The following is a 19,720-nucleotide window of genomic DNA, read 5'->3' on the forward strand; positions in this document are numbered from 1 at the left end:
TGCATGTATAGTGTACTCTGTTACTGCTGAAACCTTTAAACAACCTGGCAAATTTCAGCATGTATTTCAGTGAGTATGTTCAGTCTCTATACACTTTCACCATGACGTGATATTTGCCATTGCCAGTGTGATATTCCCCGTGTTGCACACTGCTTGAATGCAGATAACGGCTGGGAGCTCTCTGTGCCGATGAATGTATTGTTTCTTTGTGTGAAATGTGAATTGCTGTTGGTCTTGTGGTGCATCTGCCAGGTACAGTATGTTCCTGCGCTAATCATCTAATGTCACTAAGACACATTCCTGTACAGATGGTACACAAGATGTCTGATCCTTCATCTACTACTGTCTCAAGCAACCTTTTCCATAAATTGCATTTTGTCACTTGTGCCACTGTTGAGACACACACAGTCTCATGTATGTAATGCAGGCATCTGTCCAGTGCAAATGAAGAAAATCTAATTCTTCTGGTATCTGCCACCTCACTTGCTGTGTTTGCATACAGACTATTTGATTTTACTGTGGTGGGGAGTTTATTGCCATACAGCTTCAAGAAGGCTTTCATACAGGAAGTATCTTCATTTTAGGCTGTGAAGACCTTTTTTTTTTTTTAAACATTTATGAAATTCTTAGTCCTTAATTACTCACAAGACTCACTCACACATAAGTAGCAGCTGTTTTTAGTGGTGATCACAAGGCTGACCGTTTAAATGACTGTAACTCTACTACTCCACTCTTAGATGGCCACAACAGGCAAAAAATGAACCATTAAATGAAACTATTTGACTGAATTATCATCAAGAGTATTTAGTTATTTGTGAATAACCTAAAAAAAAATGGGGTTAATGGTTTTTTCTGTGGTCAATGCAGCATGCATGGTCGTGTGGCTAATAAGTAATATGGTATGCAATCATCTCTTTGAAATTCCACACATGCCTCACATATCCCTACATTCATCCCCTAAGGCCCCATCTTTTATGGAGTTGGCAATTGGCTTTTATTGAGTGGATGAATGTTCATATTTCTGCACCTCGACATTCAGCAGGGGGAGGGGTGTGGGGGGGGCATTTATCTGGCTCATACCCACATTTCAGTGTAAACACTGCTGTTTTTTCAGCCCTTATTATTTTTTTTTTTTCAACAAAGGAGGCTCCGCACACCTGTTTCGCTGCGTTTTCAACAGTTTCACATGGGTGCTGCAGCAAGTGTGCAACCCTGCATGTGCGCGTCTTACAACTCCACCTGGGCGGTTACGAAGAGCCTTGCTCAAGGGCACCTTGACGGAATGTAAAGCTTTTCATTTATCCACTTGTGTATTCGCCCACATGGCCGTGCCCCCCTCTTCTCTCTCCTCTCTCCAGCACTGCTGCTCCTAAACACCTCCCTTCAGTCTGAGCTGCGTCGCACTCCTCAGTCTGTCACACCAGGCTCCGAGAAATCTGACGTGTTTTTCGCATTTCCTGCACCAGAGACAGACGGAGACAGAGAGCAGTGTCTGGGGGTGGGGGGGGAGGCAGCCAGAGGTATGTCCACGGGAAGTTAAGCTCAACAGCAACGGTGGATGAAACCAGGCCCGTGCAGCGAGCAGCAGGAACCCCTATTTACCTATCTACCTACCCGCCTGAGTCTGCCCCTCCTCTCCGCTCCTGCTGCGGTTGTTACCAGCCACTGTCTGGTCGCAGCGGTCCGGCTCAAACATCTCCCGATGCGCCGCGGCGGCTTCCAGCAGGCATCTGGAGCCTCCCACCCCACCACACGGTGCAATGCAACACAGGCTAGTGCTTCCACGGTGCCAAGCTACAGCTAACGGAGTTTTTTAATTCCTCGAAGGTAAAAAGCATGACAGACCGACTCACATCTGGGGCCTTTGCTCATGTGTTTTTTGCTAACTCGCGGCTGTTGGTAGCTGTTCATATTTCTTCCGTGCACTTGTGAAGAAGGCTTCCCCGGGTTAACGGACGTTTCTCTGTTGCTGTAGTTAATTTTTAGGGTAAAATTTGTAGCATATTCGACAATTAAACGTTTCAAAGCAAGACCAAACAGCAGTTCAGACCAAAACATTTTATAAACCTGGCGTGGCGTGTTTGACCTGGAGAGGACTGCGTTTTCTCCGTCATATTCAACTGGAAGGAATACAGTATCTGCCGAGGGGACCACCGGTTGAACAGAGCCGTTATTCAAACCGTTAGAGCACGAGGAGTTACACTGTTTTGAAGTGGTTTTGGGAGAAAGGTGAGGTGGTTTCAGTGTTAACAAGTTACAGTTCAAATACCAAGCGTTGGGGACCGTTTCACCGCCATGGTGGTCTTCAACGGGCAGCTGAAGATCAAGATCTGCGAGGCTCTAAACCTCAAACCCACTGCCTGGTCCCTGCGTCACGCCGTCGGCCCCAAGACCCAGACCTTCCTCCTGGACACGTACATTGCCCTGAACGTGGACGACTCGCGCGTGGGCCAGACCTCCACCAAGCAGAAGACCAACAGCCCCGCGTGGAACGATGAGTTCACCACAGAGGTCCACGACGGCCGCAGGATCGAGCTGTCCGTCTTCCACGACGCACCCATCGGCTACGACGACTTCGTGGCCAACTGCATCATCCAGTTCGAGGACATCCTGCACAACGACAGCAAGCACTTCGAGGACTGGGTAAGGCAGTGATGGAGACACGCAGGGGGGCTGGTGGTGGGAAAAGTACTCAAACCTCATTAGGGCTACAACAAACAATTATTTTAATTTTCAAATAAATAAATAAATAAGTCAATTAATCATTTTGTTTCTACTAACCACAGTTCCTCAGAGATCATCTTCACATTGCTTGTTTTGTCTCACCAATGGTCCAAAACCCAGAGATAATCATATGATTTAAACCTGAGAATTTGTAACATTTGAGTATTGCCTGAATGAACTGTGAGGGGGACTCTGTAAAAAAAAAATAGGAATAGGAATATCCACCATCTGAGTGGAAGTAAAGTCTTAAAACGATTTGTTGACACTGTTAAGCAGGGCCACAAAATTAGCCAGTAATGCCGAAGCCACTTAAGTTAATATTACAATTCAAATCAGAGTATGTACTATCAGGTGACAAACTGCTGCCTACCTGAGGCTTTTGGAGCCCCTGAGAGTCCCTGGTCCGAGGACAGTTGCCCTCCTTGACTGGCTCAGCCACCGACTATTTTGTATTTTTTGCCAGATGGCTTGAACAATGTGTTATTTTCTTAGAATCAACCTGAAAGGTGTTCAGTGTTGAGGACCATTTCTGCCAGGAAAAAAGAAAAAAACTTGAAACATAAGTAAGAGTCAAAACATGTCATGATGATGACACACTACATTATCTACTAAAAAAAATTTCCTCAGGTAAATGACATGACTTAGATCTTTATAATCATAAATCCTTGCTGTGATGAGAGACATGACACTACATGTTGGACCCAAATCATAGTTCACTTGTATGTGGATTTGTACAGGGGTCATAGCTGGTTGAAAATTAGGTACTAAGAACCAGCTTCACTGCTCCACCTGACAATGCCAGCAACACCATATCTCTGTGCTCCTACTGGGCAATGTCACTGTGTTTTCATCTGGATGTTGTGAGGTGTCCCAGATACAGTTGGCTATCTTCCACTATAGAAAGGCTGTAGTAAAAGGGACAAAATGAGCAACTGCTGTACTCAGTGTATATTGGCTAATATCATATGTGTATTATGTGTTAGTGTTTGAACTTGCAGGATGCATCTGTAACTTTTCACATTTATTGTGCAGCATTCAGTGTTGCTTGTGTGAGGTTGTTGGCACCTAATCTCAAATATATTACAGCGGACTTAAATGATTAGTCCATTGATTGATCATCGAATATTGGTAATTTATTAATCTAATAAGTTATTTTTCAAATAAAAAACATTTACTCTTTCCAATGCTCCCATATGTGAGGATACAAGTATCATAACACATTCTTTCATTTTACAGTAATGTCAACACGTTTTCTGCCATGGCATAAAATGTGCAACACAGGCTTGCAGATGCACAGCCCTAGTCACCGCACACACACACACACACACATGCATGCAAACATAGACTGTATAGATCCTGTTACCTTTGTTGTGCTCTTGCCAGCTGAACCAGTGACCCACGGTGGTGCTACAAAAGAGGCAAGAGTGGGTGTGGGTGTTGGGATGGCCACATGCATGATACACACATAATCACTGCAGCATGAAGAAATTGTTCATTGTTGTCTAAAGCCGCTGAAGCAGACGAATGTTTGAGTGTATTATTGATGAGGCCATCAGGTCCATTAGAGACGGAGGCAGAGAGAGAGAGTGGGAGAGAGAGAGAGAGAGGGAGAGCTGGGGAGAGTACAAGATGAAAGAGAGGAAGATGATGAAACAGGAGGAGGACAGGATGGTGAAAAGAAAGTATATCCCTCATGGCGGAAATCTTTAAAGACTTGTAAGGCCAGAGACGGTCAAGGCCGTCAGAGCTGTGTGATGTTTCACATGTTCTGACGGTGAGGATTCAGTTCTTGACTTAAGATTTTGACACAAGATGAAAGTGACTCTTAGTTGCCACTGATCTTGTGGTGGCTTTAATTATCTGATGTAGAGGTTAAGTCATATCTCTGATCTGTCTATGACAAAGCCTGTTGAAACTTTGTGCTAGTTCTCGTGAGAAAAAAGGGGCAGTGGGTCAGTTTCAGATCTGAGTTGACAAATGTGATGCCTCCCAGACATTACATCTTAGCCTAATGTAGTTACCCGGATTTTGTAAAGGTCTCTAATTGATTTGCAGTCAGAAGACCCTCAAACCGGTGTCATTGTCTAATTCTAAGTTTTCACTCACTCAGATGAAAGGAATTTTTAATCCGTCCCTTCCGGGCTTTGCACCTCGTGTTCCTGCACTTTTTAAGGTGTTCCCATGGGCGTTCTGGGTCGAACATGTCTTGACTTAAGCTGCATCTCGCATTATGTAATCTCAGACAAAGAAAGACTTGACATCACCTTGAGGGAACTAAACAGCCTGTGTAGTTTCCCAGTGAGTACTGCTAACGTAAGCTACTGAGAGAAGTCTGTTGTGCAGTGGGTTTTCATCCTCTACAAGAGCTAGCAGAGCGGCTGCTGAGGCTCTTAAAGCTCACATCTTCTAGTTTTCTCCAAAGCCTCAACAATTAGCTCTGATATAGGACAGTCCTGGACATTTCATGGACTCGGGCACTTGTGAAATTTAGGAAAGATACCAACATGCGGAATGGAAGGCAGTTTTCTTTGCGGTGAATAAGGCTGGAAAAATTGAAGTCAGGCTGGTTTGAAGTAACAAAACATGATTTACTTGGGCGGAGAGGAGTGACTTCCATTAAAGTCAGTACAAACCATATACTGTGGAGTCAGTGATGCAGGATTTGTTTCTTACTGACCCTGGTTAGTGCTGCCACTATTGGCTGGATTCTGTACAATTAAAGACAGATTTAAAGGCAGAAATAAAGGTGTGAATTTGTTGTTGCTGTCGCTGAACCAAACTCAAATCACTATGCTAATGTTCAGTTCATTTAAGTGTGTTGTCCTCTCTGTCTACTCTGCTGTGGTTCAGACTGAGCTCAGAGATTTTAAATGTGACAAAAACAGGTTGAGACAAAGAGGAAGTTTTGAGAGAAAACAGCCGATACATCCAGTTGTTACTAATGTGCCCTGTATCAGGATAGCTAGTAGCATGTCGGCAGAAATTAATGTGCTGATTTATTATCAATTGAAACATTAAAATAGACGGATTTTAGCCACTCAGCAGTATTTTTGTTTGGACTTGGCTGATTTTCCTGCTGAACACTAGTTAAGCAAGGATGAGCATGGCAATATGTTGTTGTTGCTGTTTGGTCGCTAGACCAGTCCATAAAGCCGAACCTCTGTTTCTTCATCCGCTGCCAAAATTTTACTAGATTTTTAGAGTGTGTTTAGAAATGTCTCCAACCCTGGTCCAGACTCAACAGATACGAATATTTTCGAAGTTATTCTTTCCAAACATCAAACTTATTCTACTTAAATGTTAAGGGAGAGTATTCATCTTCTCTTCCATCCATTCAGGATGTTGGCCTTCACCAAAATTCATTTTTTAAATGAGAATGTCTCACTGTAAAAAGATCATCTTCAATCAACCAAGAATATCTGTGAAAGGAGCTGACAGAACGCTTTTTTGATAATATGAATGGAAGACTTTTATGAAATTTTACCATTAGGTTGATGGAGAATCACTTGGCCTCAAACCAGACTCTAAAACAAGGCTTCTGAATACAAGGCCTGATTTATTTGTTATTTTTGGGCTCAGGCTAGGTTACAGATTTGTGTCTGCTAAGTTCCCATACAAAAGAATTTCGTTTTTTCCCCTCACAGATATGAGAGAACTCAGAGCAAAATGTCATGTGCTTAGGAGAATTAAGATCTCGTTACATACAAAGTCACAAGAACACAGACAACAAATCATATGAGTACATTGCTTGCTCCCGTGCCTCATGAAAAGCCTTCCGTCCACTGTGTTATTATGTTAAAGACTCTGTATGAAAACAACATTAAATAAAAAATGCAGATGTTTTAGTATTAAAAACAGAAGGAACATATTATATTTAGTACAGGTGAGTCAGCTTTAGTTTATTTTTGGGACTTTCTCAGGTGAGATCTTTGTTATGTTACTCAGCACATTGTTATTGTGTAATATGTCATTTATCATGACGCACAAGTTCTTCATGTTCACACAACATGCTGTATGCTTTAGTGTTATCATGGAGAGACATGGTTTTTGTCATTAATGTATGAAAAAGCAAAGGCTCATAAACTCTGGGTTAAATCAGTTGATTACATTATTTGCAATAACCTTGCCTTTGAACTTGAAATGAACAAAAGTAAAAAGTTGGAATTGCATTCTGCTCAAACAAACACTAAAGTATAAGTTCTCATATAAAACCCACAAACATTGCAAGAATTCAAAGACAACACTTTGGTCTCAGGATGATTTGATGAAAATTGATCCTTATGGTTTGATGCTTTATCCATCCATCCATCCATCCATCCATCCATTTTCTATACCGCTTATCCATTAAGGGTCGTGGGGGGGCTGGAGCCATTCCCAGCTGTCGTTTGGCGAGAGGTGGGGTACTCTCTGTACAGATTGTTGGAGCTCTATAGACTAAATAATTAACTGATTCATTGCAAAAAAAAAAAAAAAAATCATTGGAGTAATAATATATTGCAGCTGTACTCTATATTTTCTTTTAATGTTGTCATTTGAGGTGTGTCTGGAAAAAAGGTCTGGAGAGGGCAGAGTTACAGAACAGCACCTGAATGCTTTATCAGTTCTCTGGTGTCATCTGCTGTTTGTGTCTCTGGTCGGTTCTTTCACACCCATTTTAATACTCCTTCTCATCTGATAACATTGTCCTCACTCCTTTAATCTTCTGATGTTTTTTTTCCTGTTAGTACAGACACACACTGTACACTGTACAGACATACACAGTGACCCAGCAGTGGTGCCTACAATAGTCTTATTATACCTATACCACAATGTTTAGAATTTTGGGATTTTCCATTTTGCCAAGTACTTATCTCATGATGCAAAACAGCCCTTAAGCTAAAAAGGTTAAGATTTTCTTGAAATTAGAAGGTGCTGCAGTATCTACACCAGCATGGAAACAGAAGCATCACTTGGTATTTGTCATTTCAGATATTTCAGTTAAGAGCGTGTGAACAAAAACATGAAACTCAAAATGTCACTGTTCCTCTGCAAGCCTGTACATGGCCTTTCAGCAGTCAGAAAAAAGATACCTGCTGAGCAGGTCACATTGTTAAGTGTACACACACACACACACACACACACACACACACGCACACACACACACTGTCATAACAGTAAATCCACATCCTAGAAATTTGAGCTCATTATTCAAGCAGGCGTGAAGAACAATATGCCACGATATGAAAATTGTTGTGTAATGGATTGTGGAAAATGCTCTGGAGGCTCAAAGTTGACTTGCTGCAGTGACTGCATTTGGGCTGTTACTGTATGTGGCTCCCGCCATTTCAACCAGTTGGTGACGTGCCAAAAGAATAAAGCTCACACAGAGATTTACAACATTAGGCGGGCATTTACAATATCAGGCCAGGATCTGTGTCAATGTTGTTTTTTTTATTTATTATTATTTAATCAGCTAGTTTCTGATTTAAATAAGATAAACTGCTCTGTGAACTGTGTTCACCAACAGAAAGATAGTAAACAAGAACCAAACAATAGGAAAAGATAAGCCCCAACTCTAACCCCCAAAGGAAATACCTATTGATAGGTGGACAATCCTGATGTTGCAGCAAAACTTTTTTTGTCTTGCAGTGGCCTAAGCTGCAGATGAATGGACATCATTCCAGCTGGCATTTGATAGGTAGAGCTCCTAGAGCTTGTGTGATTTCCAGCCACAGTAGGACAGTCCAGCTAATATCAGACTGATTTTTGCCTTTTGGCTGAGCTAAAAAGGAAGAGAACGAGAAGAGAAAAAAAAATCCAGTGACTGATGTCCATTAGACATGAAAAGGGGATCAGATTCCTAAATCTGTCAGGAATTTCTGCTCTCCTCTGAACAGTGATTTCATGTGTAGGCGGCCGCCTTGTTAGAACTTGTCATTGAAGAAAGACGTGGGGAGAGAGAAAACAAGTGTTTGATTTTACTACACAACAGGCCGCGAGAGAAGGGAGGGAGAGAGAGAGACATTCGGGAACAAGACAGAGAGGGCGTTGAAGTAAGCTGTCTAGTTTTGAATGACGAGGGAGGGATGGAGGGGGGAGGACGGCCGGTGGGCAAGGCAGCAGGGTTTGATCTCGACCATGATGATTTTCCAAATGTGCATTAATTTAATCAGGGCTTCAAGTCCTAGATCTGTTTAAATGTTCAAAAACATGTTTTTCTAAGCAGTGAAAGGAATGCTGGGATCATCACTTTTTTAATTAAATGTTTTGTTGTCGCATATAGGCATGAATCATACATTTCAAACTACTAACAATGGTATGAGTTCACAAATTGCATATAACCTTAATACATATTGAATCAACACTTAAAGGGCCATACTGGTACTTTTGCATATTTCAGCTCATAAATTATGTAAACTTTGCAATGCATGTGGTCAGTCAAACCTATTTACTGTGGTGTATATCAGTATGAAAAGTTATCAGACTGTTGAAACTTGCTGTTGTGTAATCCATCTGTTAAGTCGGTCTGCATTGATGTCTGTTTACGTCATTCTGAAAAAGGTTTTGCAGTACATAATTTCACTAAATTGAAATCTGTTTAATGATTACAAAAGTGCTTTTTCAATGGATTTTTAGTTCCTTTAAGATTTGCAATGTCTAGACCTTAAATAAATGCCATTTGAACTGGAGCAAAGATACTGTAAATATGAAGCAGTATTAGTGTGTGTGTGTGTGTGATAGAGAGAGGGAGAGGGAGTAAGGGAGAGAGCGAAAGAGAGAGAAAAAAAACAAACAGGTTTCGATTAGTAATCTGACAACATGAAAATGCCCCTTTCTGAAACCACTCAGTCAGAATGTAGAAGTACCTGTTGTCCCCTGTCTGCTCATCATGTGTAAATTGTCACATTTCTCACAAGCACTTAGCGGGAACTCGATGGGGACAGCCAGTTGAAAGGTTATGCAGACAAAGTGGGGAGAAGGAGATGGAGCAGATGAAAAGCTTGACAAGAACAGATATAATTTGTTCTGTCCAGCGATAATATTTTCAATCAGAACTCCTCTCACAGTTAATTTCAGTTTAAGTTCATCAGACTAAGTGGTGTTCATACAAGTACTTCCCTGTCAAAACACATCCCACTCAGGTGAAAAGAGAGGCACTTCACGCAGTGGATTGTTTTTTTAAAAGAGCTAAAACACAGCGAGGCAAACAATACACAGGCATGAATACTTTTATTTCCCTCTGCTGTCTCCTTGGCCTCTCTCTGTGGTTCTCTCTCTCACACAGTACCTCTCTATCTGTACTTTCTCTCACTCGCGCTCCCTCAGTTGTCAGTGTGTTGTTAAGGGTGTGATCTGAGCAGTGTTTGTAGAAGTTGTACCATCTTAACATTGATTCTGAGTCACTGTGCCAAATGGATCAAGCCAGCAATTGCCAGACCTATTTGTCTTTTACAAACGTTTTTAAAGACATTTGTATCCAAGAAGTGTGCATGTAGCTTGTACACTACACGGTTATAAGAACAGTGTAAATCATTCATGCCTGTTGGGAGATTCTCTTTGTGGTTAGAGCACAGGATCAGCAGGGGATTTGCTGTTTTGTTTGATGATACTTGGGGTAGAATAGATTCTATCTAAAGGCTGAGACCTGGCTGTGGCTGCCCATGTAGAACATCTCTTTGTGCACAATCTGTTAAGTTTAGAACATTGTCTTATGATCCTTTATTAATGTAATATTAGTCTCCCCTTCCTTCTGCTGTCAGATTTTTCTGCTCCAAAAACATCTAAAATATTGCAATATTCAGCAATATCAGAAATGGAAGTTGTTTTTAATCCAACATGAACTGTACCCAGGAGACAATAATTTGGCCCGCAAAAGTTACCCATTCATTCATTCAAGCTGAGTCAATTGACTCATCTCATTAGTTTAGTTTTTTTGTAAATGTCATACATCATCAAAGATATTGGCACTGGATCTCCTTTTCATACCTGCAGTAGGAAACTGACAGTTTGTGAGCCTCTCCAACTTATCTGGAGTATTTCAGCCAGCTCTTAAAATCCACTTCACTTCATTCTTAATCTCTAAGTTCTAAGGTACTGCAATATCTAATGATTTTAGGTAATGTTACATTAATGTCTAAGTCCCAATGGTAAAAACACTTGGGCTTTTATTCTTAATTGAGCTGATGAATTAATATTATAAATAATATTTATAATAATATATATTATTATAAACATTATAAATAATGTTTATAATAATAAATAATTATAAATATCAACATTATCAGTTAATTAAGTATTTTTTCTTTGAAAAAATAAACTTAATTAATTACTAGTGATATTACTAGTGATAATTAATTACTAATTGATAATCACTAGTTCTAGCTCCACAAATGTGAGGATTTGCTGCTTTTCTCAGTTTCATTTAACTGTAAATTAAATATATCTGGGTTTTGGACCGCTGGTTGGACACTGAACAGCCTAAAACCATCACTTTGAGCTCTTGTGGAAGCTAGTGCTGGGCATATTTAACTATTATTTTGACATTTAATAGGCTGGACTGTTAATCAAATCATATGTATTGATACATCAGTCAGTAATAACAGTAACCACTGATTACAGCTAGTGCAAATATATTTTTTTGGTACACCTCCTGTCGTGTGTTGCTCAGTCTGCAGGCAACGTGTCTGTGCTTAAATGGAAAGATACACATACACAAACACATCTTGAGTGTCAGTAGTCTCTTTGCCAGCTTTCTCACTCCCAGCTGTGGTTGTTGTAACACTGTTAGTGTGATGTTGCAACTGTGACAAAGCCAGATTGCTGTGCGGTTGGCGCGCGGTTAGAGGCGTCAACGATCGTGGTTCAGCTGCTGGAGCTGACAGTGGAGATGCATAGGAAGAGCCTGCTGAGACAGAAAAAACATGAGTTCAGCTTCGACTGATGATGTAATGAGTATGAGACATTGCATGTTTCATGTTAATATGGGACGTCCCCTATCACTGTGGCAGTTACTGTGTATGTCCAGTCATCTGAGGAATGTAGAGCACTCCACTGCTTCACTGCAGATTGGAATTGAGCTTTTGTTCTTGTGCAAAGGCACCAGAAAGGTCAAAGCACAAGAGCAGCTTTTTGCAGCAGTTCTGGACTTGGTAGTGCTTCCCTGTCTTGCTCAAAGGCACTTCAACAAGATATTTTCTGTTGTCATTCAGTCAAGCCGAATGCTATTTAATAAAGACACTTTAGTAGGCAATAGAGATGATATTAGTTGTCATTAGAGCCATTAGAAATTATAGTACATTTGGATGTATTGCTGCCATTGACTTTATGTCACTATTGGATTTTTATTTCATCAATGTGATGAAGAATCTTGATTTGACAGGTGTTTGACTGGATCTGCAATAAACAGAAATTTCCATCTGGTTCATCAACAGTTTTTCCAGAAAACGTGTGGTATACCATTCAGATCTAATCTCAAATATCTAATCTCAGTATAAACTGTTTCAATTGTTCCATCAAGCTCTTTACAATGAGTGAATTATTCTAATTGAAGACTCTTTGTTTTTACAGCTACGCCATTTCATCAGATTGAAATATTGCAGATTTCCTGTTCATAACTTTAAATACATTTCTCTGAAATTCAGCCCAACAAAAACTGCTGTGCCAGTGAGATTTAAGTGGTTAAGAATATTTTAACATTGTAAAGTTGTATGTCAAGAAGTGAAAGTTGATTTTGCAGGATTAAGTTACAGCTTGTTGCAACATAAAGTGAAACTTGTCTGAGTTGTCAGCAGTATCATCAGAGCTCATCAGTGGTGAATCAGAAACTTCATCACTTACCAGCAGTTTGTTAGTTACCATTACCATAACTACAGCTCATGTAGCTGTTATCAACAAACAGAACAACAATTTAAAATCTCGTAATTGTCTACAAGCTTGGTTATTTAATATTATATACTGTAGACCGTAAATATAAGCCTGTAGTTTATAGAAAATGATTCGATATTTTCCTCAAATTTGTTCAGCCATACCATCCTGTGTGGCTTTGTTATCTGAAGTGAACTCTTTTCCATTAAGAGGATCTGCTAATTGTTCACTCTCTTGCTCAAAGGCAATTCAGCATTTTCCTCACTGTCCAGTTTAGTTCCTTCAGCCTCTGTAAACTCTCATACAGACAGAATAGAGGAAGAGCTAAGGCCTGCTCTCTACTTGACCCTGTTTCCCTACAGGCTGTAGTAGAGGGGTGTCCTCTCTACGGACCAGAGGAAACGGGGGCTGGGCCGTGTGTGTATATGTGTGTGTTTATGTGAGTGTGTGCGTCTAAAAATAGAGGCTGTGTGTTTGAGTCACACGGTAGGCCCTACTTCCTGTTTTCACTGTCCAAGTTTACTTCCCAGAGAAAGAAGGGAAGAGGGAGAGAGAGGGAGATGGCTCCCCAGGTGCCCCCCCCATAGCTGTTATCATTCATTTATCTGCCCTCCTGTCCATGTCCAGTGTGTAACTTACAGTACAATACAGTGCGATACAGTCATGCAGATATGTAAGGAATGCAAGATGAAGAAATAAGCTGTGAGTGCTTTTCCTGCTGCTCCTGTCAGCACCACTTAGCATAAACAAAAATTTTCACAGCAATAGAAATGAGATAAGAAATGCTGTTGTACAGCAGCTGTTATTGTTCATTCAGCGATGTGATTCGTCAAGAGATCAGGAGTCGTTTTTGGTGATTCTCCTCTGTTTAATTTGTAACGACGATTCCTGTTGTTTTTGCCCTGTCTCGCATTATTTCCTGTCTTTCCTGCGCTCCATTGTAAACTGATGGATGGAAATTTAGACCTGTGGTTTCAGGCTGTGGTAAGTCATGTTAAAAAAAGGCACATTTAATATTTAAAATGGCAATCAGAGAGCACACATTCTCCACATAGCACAGTCTTTCAAATGTTTGAAAAAATTGTAAGAACAGTAGTTCATAAGACAAGACAACTATTCCTTCTGTAGGTATAATAACTAGATATAATTCAGAAATGTCATGAGGTTTTATTGGATGATGAGTGGTGTCATCACATGCAACAGAAATCTACGTAATGGTGTCCCACATCAGTCAGATCTTGTGAAAGATCTTGTTTGGATTTCTGTGCATTTGTGTGTTGGTAGTTTGCAAACTAACAAAGTGAAGTATGTTTGTATTAATATATTTACAGCAGATCTCTTAAGCCATGTCCAGTCCAATCTTAAAGACTTGTTTGCACAGTCCAAACTGAGAACTGACCTGGACCAAAATCCTGTTCTGTCAGCCGACTATTCTGATTAATCGATTAATCGCATTTTTCAAGCAAAAGCTGGCAGAAATGATCTGATTTCAGCTTTTGCAATTAATATTTCCTACATTTTTCAAAATATTTCATAGACAAAGCAATTAATCTATTCATTTTAGAAATAAGATTAATTCCTAATGAATATAGTTGCTAGGTACAGTCCTAGAACTTACTATTGCCGCAAGTTACAAAATCCAGAGTTACCACCTGGAAAACTGGTCAGTGAGAGATTACAAGCACGTTTATTTCATCTACAAGTGGGATGCAGCTTATGGCTGATGATGCTGTTGTCCAGTTACCTCACCTGCTTACGCTTAAAGGGAGTCATGAACAAGTGGTTGACAGTGTTTTCTAGTGTACAGATGCTGATGTAATATTAGCATTGACCTGAGAGCATATTGTGTGTGATATTTGTAAATTGGCCCCTGAGCACTACAAAGTCAGAGCCACAGAAGGTTTAACAGTTGAACTCAGCAAAGGAAAGAAAGACAGGGTGGGCACCTTTGAGTACTGACAGACAACACAAAGGTATAATACTTAAAAACACAGTTTATGTAATAAGTATAATCAAGTTTTTATAGCAGAATTTGACGTCAAGGTCAAACACCTGTGGAATGTATGTGTAATGTAAATCACCGGTGAGCTCCACACGGCAGAATTAAACTTAGTAAGTAGCCGTCTTCATTTCCTCACAAACAGGATGAAAGAAGAGAAAACACCCTTCATTCCACTTAGTCACTCACACACACTCACTGAGTGCATTTATTACATGAATACAAACAACAACCAGACAGCATCAGAAGAAAATCATTTTATGATTATTGCTAATGGATTGATATTATAAAGATCAACCAGATAGTGCTGCTTTAAGTGGTAATGCTTGTTGAGCTTTGAGCCACACAGCAATTGTTTTGTCTCTATATGGCTAATTGGAAGCACACTTAATTCTGTCACATTTTACCTGAGTAAAAATTAGAGCTGCCACATTAATTTATTGGCAAATATCATGGTAAGTCATTGATTGTTTCAGTCACTTTTCAGGTGAAAAAGCCAAACATTCTAATCAACAGATATCAGAATCAAAAATGAAAATAATTGTTAGATGTAGCCCTACTGAAAATACCTACGTCTGTGATGTAGTCCTCAGAGAAATAGTGGGTATACAACTGTATGGCTGTGGGTGAGCTGGAGAGTGAGATCACCATCATGCAGTGTATACTAATGCAACATGAGGAACATTATCTGTGTGTTTATAGACAGGTATTCAGCCGATGATTGTTGTCAGTTACAGTAAGAGGCTGGATATTGCTCAAACTTTATCAGTTACATCCGTTTTTTTGTCTGTGTGGTTGTGTATTGCTTTTGCATATGTAATACTTCTATTGCTGCTGATAGTCACACAGTAAAACAATAAACTAACAGATTATGCAGCTGTATTTCAACAGCTCCTGTATTCTGCTTGGTAAAAAAAAAATAAAAGAGGGCTATCTCTGCTAGTCTTATCCACAGTGTTATCAGACACTTGTAATAACAATCTGAGCCTGTCGGTGGCAAAAACAAGCATTTAGTGGGCATACCTTAACACAGACAGTTGCCCATTGGATTACATTGCAGCTGCTGTTTGCTGTAGCTGGGTACCGTTCTTGCTCAATCCTGCACCGACTCCAAAGATTTTTTTCTTTTCATTCATTTACACTCAAAAAGATGGGGAAAATAATCTAAATAATAATCTGGAGTTATCCTTTAAGTGGAATAGAACAACAATATTGAGGTTCAATGATGTATTGGCTGTTCACTTTTCACACTACATGCAAAAACCACTCATACAGGCAGAATTTGTTGTTTTTTTTTTACCTTCATATGATTTTCCCCTCTATGTCTTCCTCTCTGCCTCTATGTCTGAGTATCAGTGAATCTGTAGCTGTAGGTCTCTTTGAGGATACACACAGCCACATGATTCCAGCTTGACTAAGGCTCATGTGATACTGCAAAAGCTTTGGGACAGCTGTGTGTGTATGTGTGTGTTTGTGTGTGTGTGTCTCGGAGGAATGCGTCTCAGTGTGATTAGGTTAAAATGAAACTCATTAAGCTTCAGTTGACAACATGTGACGTTAATGATTGAATCTTTGAATTAACCTCCGTCAGAGATATAAAAGAGTAAAAATCCTCAAGGTGCCTAAACATGTTCACAGACACTCCTTCTCTGGGGCACCTGATGGCCCTGTTTCTATAGTTACTGTTCAAACAACAAATTAAACAACACAAATAAACAGAATATTCACACTACCTTGACTCGAGGCAGGTCGCCTCTTTTCAAGGCTTCTCTTCACATCGACTGATAAATATGCAGCTGCAGCTGAATGAAACTTTCAACAGAGCTAAGGTGGATACATTCAGCATTTCATTTGCATCTGTACGTTGTGCGGTCTGACATCTCAGACAGAGATAATGCTGCATCAAATGGACTTGTCACAGAGGTCCTCGTGGTTTGAGCACTTCCTCCTCCATATTGGACATGGATACTGAGTGGTGTCATGAATGGGAAAGTCCCGTTTATACATTTCATGTCTATGACCCTCCAATTCTCACGCTTCTAGTTGTCAACCCGAACAGGATTATGTTCATTTGGTTCTTTCCTTTTTTCCTTGAATGTTCCTTCTGGCACTCTAAAATGGAGTTCTGATCATGGCTAGATTAACCTCTTAGGGGACCCTTGGGCCCTCTCCAAAATTAGATGTTAATTGAGGACTGGACTTAGTTGATATTGTCCTTGTTGATTTCAAATTAATCAAATTACCAGACGAGTAGATTAGACCTAAAACACTAGTAAAGGTTTTAACTTCATCCCACAGCCTTCCATCAGTAAATGGAACTGAATGGAAAAGTCAGGTGTGGTTGAAAGTTACAATAGCAGCTAGTAAGTAAGGGAGACTTTCTGTACTCAACCACATATGTATAGTCAGCCCTGTCCTGTAGTCATTACAGAGTCCTCTCAGCTGAGCAGGCTGTGATACAGAGATAAAGTTTAAATCATGTGTCTCTGGAGGTATTTCACAGGCGTTCCCAGCTGTTGGTTCTTCCAGGACAGATGCTGACATTTTAATGAGTAGTCAACTTTTTATAATTGTAAAATTTAGATCTGTGTCATGTGGTGTGTTCAAGGTCTGGATGCAGGGCCGCCTGTGCTCTGCAATGTGTGTTTATAAAGGCCAAACAGCCCTAATATAAATTTTTAAGAAGAGCTAATGGTCGACTAATGCTTCAGGTATGTTTTGAGTTAGTGACGGGGGAGGACAGTTTGATGCACTATGTGTATACTGTGTATGTGAGTAATGTGTGTGTGTGTGTGTGAGTAATATGTGTGTGTGTGTGTGTGTGTATATGTGTGTGTGTGTGCAAGATAATCCAGAGACATTTTTTAGAGACATGGCATCACATTTAAGCAGATACACAGTGTACAGGAGAGCTGACAAAAGACTAAGAACGGGCCAAAATATAGTCTGGTATGTGTAGTGTGTTTCTGACACACTTGCTTATGTTGCTGTTGAGTAAGAGAGGAGAGCCCAGAGATGGTGTAATTGTTAACATCTTTTCTGTTATCTCATATGTGAATTCGAGTGTGTATGTGTGTGTGTGCGTATGTGTGTGTGGGTGCATAGGTGACTGCGCATAGTAGAAGCAGATGGGTGTGTGGGCGCTCTCTTCCACTCTCTTCCACTCATGCTGAGAGTGAGAGAAGCGATAAAGATGAGTATTATGAGACTTCTATAGAGGAGATGAATGTATAGAGTGCAGTTCTCTCTCATCTGCTTTTCCCTGCCCTGTTCATACTCATATTCATATATTCTTCATTATGCATCAATTCCAGTAAAACCATTATTGAACAAATTTTACATTTGGAAATTTAACATTTGTTATTTTCATGGATTGCTGTGTTCAGACATTTTTAAATTCATGGTGCAGAGGAAGCCAAGTGTGATGTGGTGAATTTGAAATGAAAAAAGGTGAAAGATGGAGCCTAATATGAAACTAAATTGTTTTTTTTTTGTTGTTCTTGTTTGACCTGTAATATGCCTTTATTTTAATATATTACATTTGCCTGCTTAATTTTAGCATTATTATTATCCTCCTTTTGATGTGTTCAATTTGACATTATTTTATCCACTTTGTAAATTCAATTAGATAAGATAAGATAAGACAAACTTTATTAATCTCATGGGGGAAAATTTGCAAATTTAAGTGTGACAGCTGTATAACTAGAACCTGACCTTTAGCTTTTCACACATGTTTGGGCTTCAGGCCAACAAGTAACAAGAAGTTGCAGAACAGAAATGTCAGATTAGTCAGGACTGTAAAACTTCCTCCAAAGTATATATATCATAGTGACAATTTGATAACAAAATTTTATAGATCCTTAAAAAATGGTTTATTGCATTGGGTGTATCTCTGCTATTAACTATATCACTGTAGATTATTTTCCAGATGTGGTGTTATCAGAGGACAACATTGAGTGAAACTGTAATTCTTGTTACATGTTTACATATGATAAGGGATAACTGTGGCATCGGAAATCGGGCACCTCCACCCAGTGGCACAGTGATTGAGCAACCATGTGTAGGCATGGCTTTATAAACTTATTTCTCTGGTCTGGCCCCTGGTCTCTCTACCAGTGTCTTTGGCTCTCAAGCTCCTGTCCCAGTGTTCTCTCTTCTCTTTCTGCAGCCTCCCCCTCCCCTGTGTCCTCCTCCTCCTCCTCCTCCTCCTCCCTTAAATATATCATCAACCCTGCTATGAGTCAGTTAGAGGTTAATACATATTTCTCCTCCATCTCTGCCTCTCTCTTTTCTGTTATTACAGGCAATGATCTCTATCTCCATCTGTGTGAAACCACAAGGAAACACTAACTGCTACATTCTGCACAGATGCACATTTGAACTCACATGCACAGCACATACTATTGGCAGAGAAGACCCCCAGAGCCATGTGTAGGTAAATTCTCAGTGAAAATTATTTTGAACCACATTTTATGACAGACAATTTCCTTTGGGTGAGCTAATCAAATGGGCCAGCATTTATTTCTGCCTTTGAAACCATGTGTGAGTGTAAAAACAAAAGGTAAAGCGAGTTAGATATAGGTCACCTGCAACTGCTGTAGCTTTTCAACACACGTCACATGACTAAATCCAGCAGGTTTTTAAGAGGTGAGATGCAGTGGGATATGTATAGCTAACCCCAGCATCTGGTCACCAGTGTAGGAGCTGCTCCCCAGCACTGGCTTCAGCATTCAATCATAGTGGCTGTTGCTTGTCTAAAGATGGATGTATGGCAGAATAATTATTGTTTTTAATCCTAATTTTAAATCTCCCTGCTGTGCCTCGTCCATCCAAGATTTCCAAAGTAGGGCATGTGGGACATAAATCAAATCAGAATCCATGCTCTGATGTATCCCTCCAGCAGCACTTCCTCTAATATGACTCTGCGCCAGTGAGTGGGTGGAGATAGTCGCTGCCAAGCCTACATTACAGAGACATACATCCGTGTTCACACATATTGATTGCACTTTCCCAGATAATTGAGAGATTTCCTGCTTTAATTTATACAAGGTTCTTGAACCCTGAATGTGTTAGAATTACTTGAGAGAGCAGTAGCTTGGCTCAGGTCACATTGAGGTTACCAGCCAGAGGAGTGATCATGTATTCTCCACATAT

At 40.2% G+C, this 19,720-nt stretch overlaps 1 protein-coding gene across 1 annotated transcript in view; it reads left to right on the forward strand.

Annotated features, from left to right (window-relative positions):
• The first annotated feature begins 1,300 nt into the window (after positions 1–1,300).
• LOC108872883 (protein kinase C epsilon type-like) overlaps positions 1,301–19,720 on the forward strand; it is a 73,214-nt gene continuing 54,794 nt past the window's right edge. The window contains 1 exon segment of the mRNA XM_018660784.2: positions 1,301–2,643. Coding sequence (XP_018516300.1) covers positions 2,296–2,643 — 348 coding nt within the window. The 5' untranslated portion in view covers positions 1,301–2,295.

Source organism: Lates calcarifer, linkage group LG16_LG22 (assembly GCF_001640805.2).
Source record: "Lates calcarifer isolate ASB-BC8 linkage group LG16_LG22, TLL_Latcal_v3, whole genome shotgun sequence".
NCBI lineage: Eukaryota > Metazoa > Chordata > Actinopteri > Centropomidae > Lates > Lates calcarifer.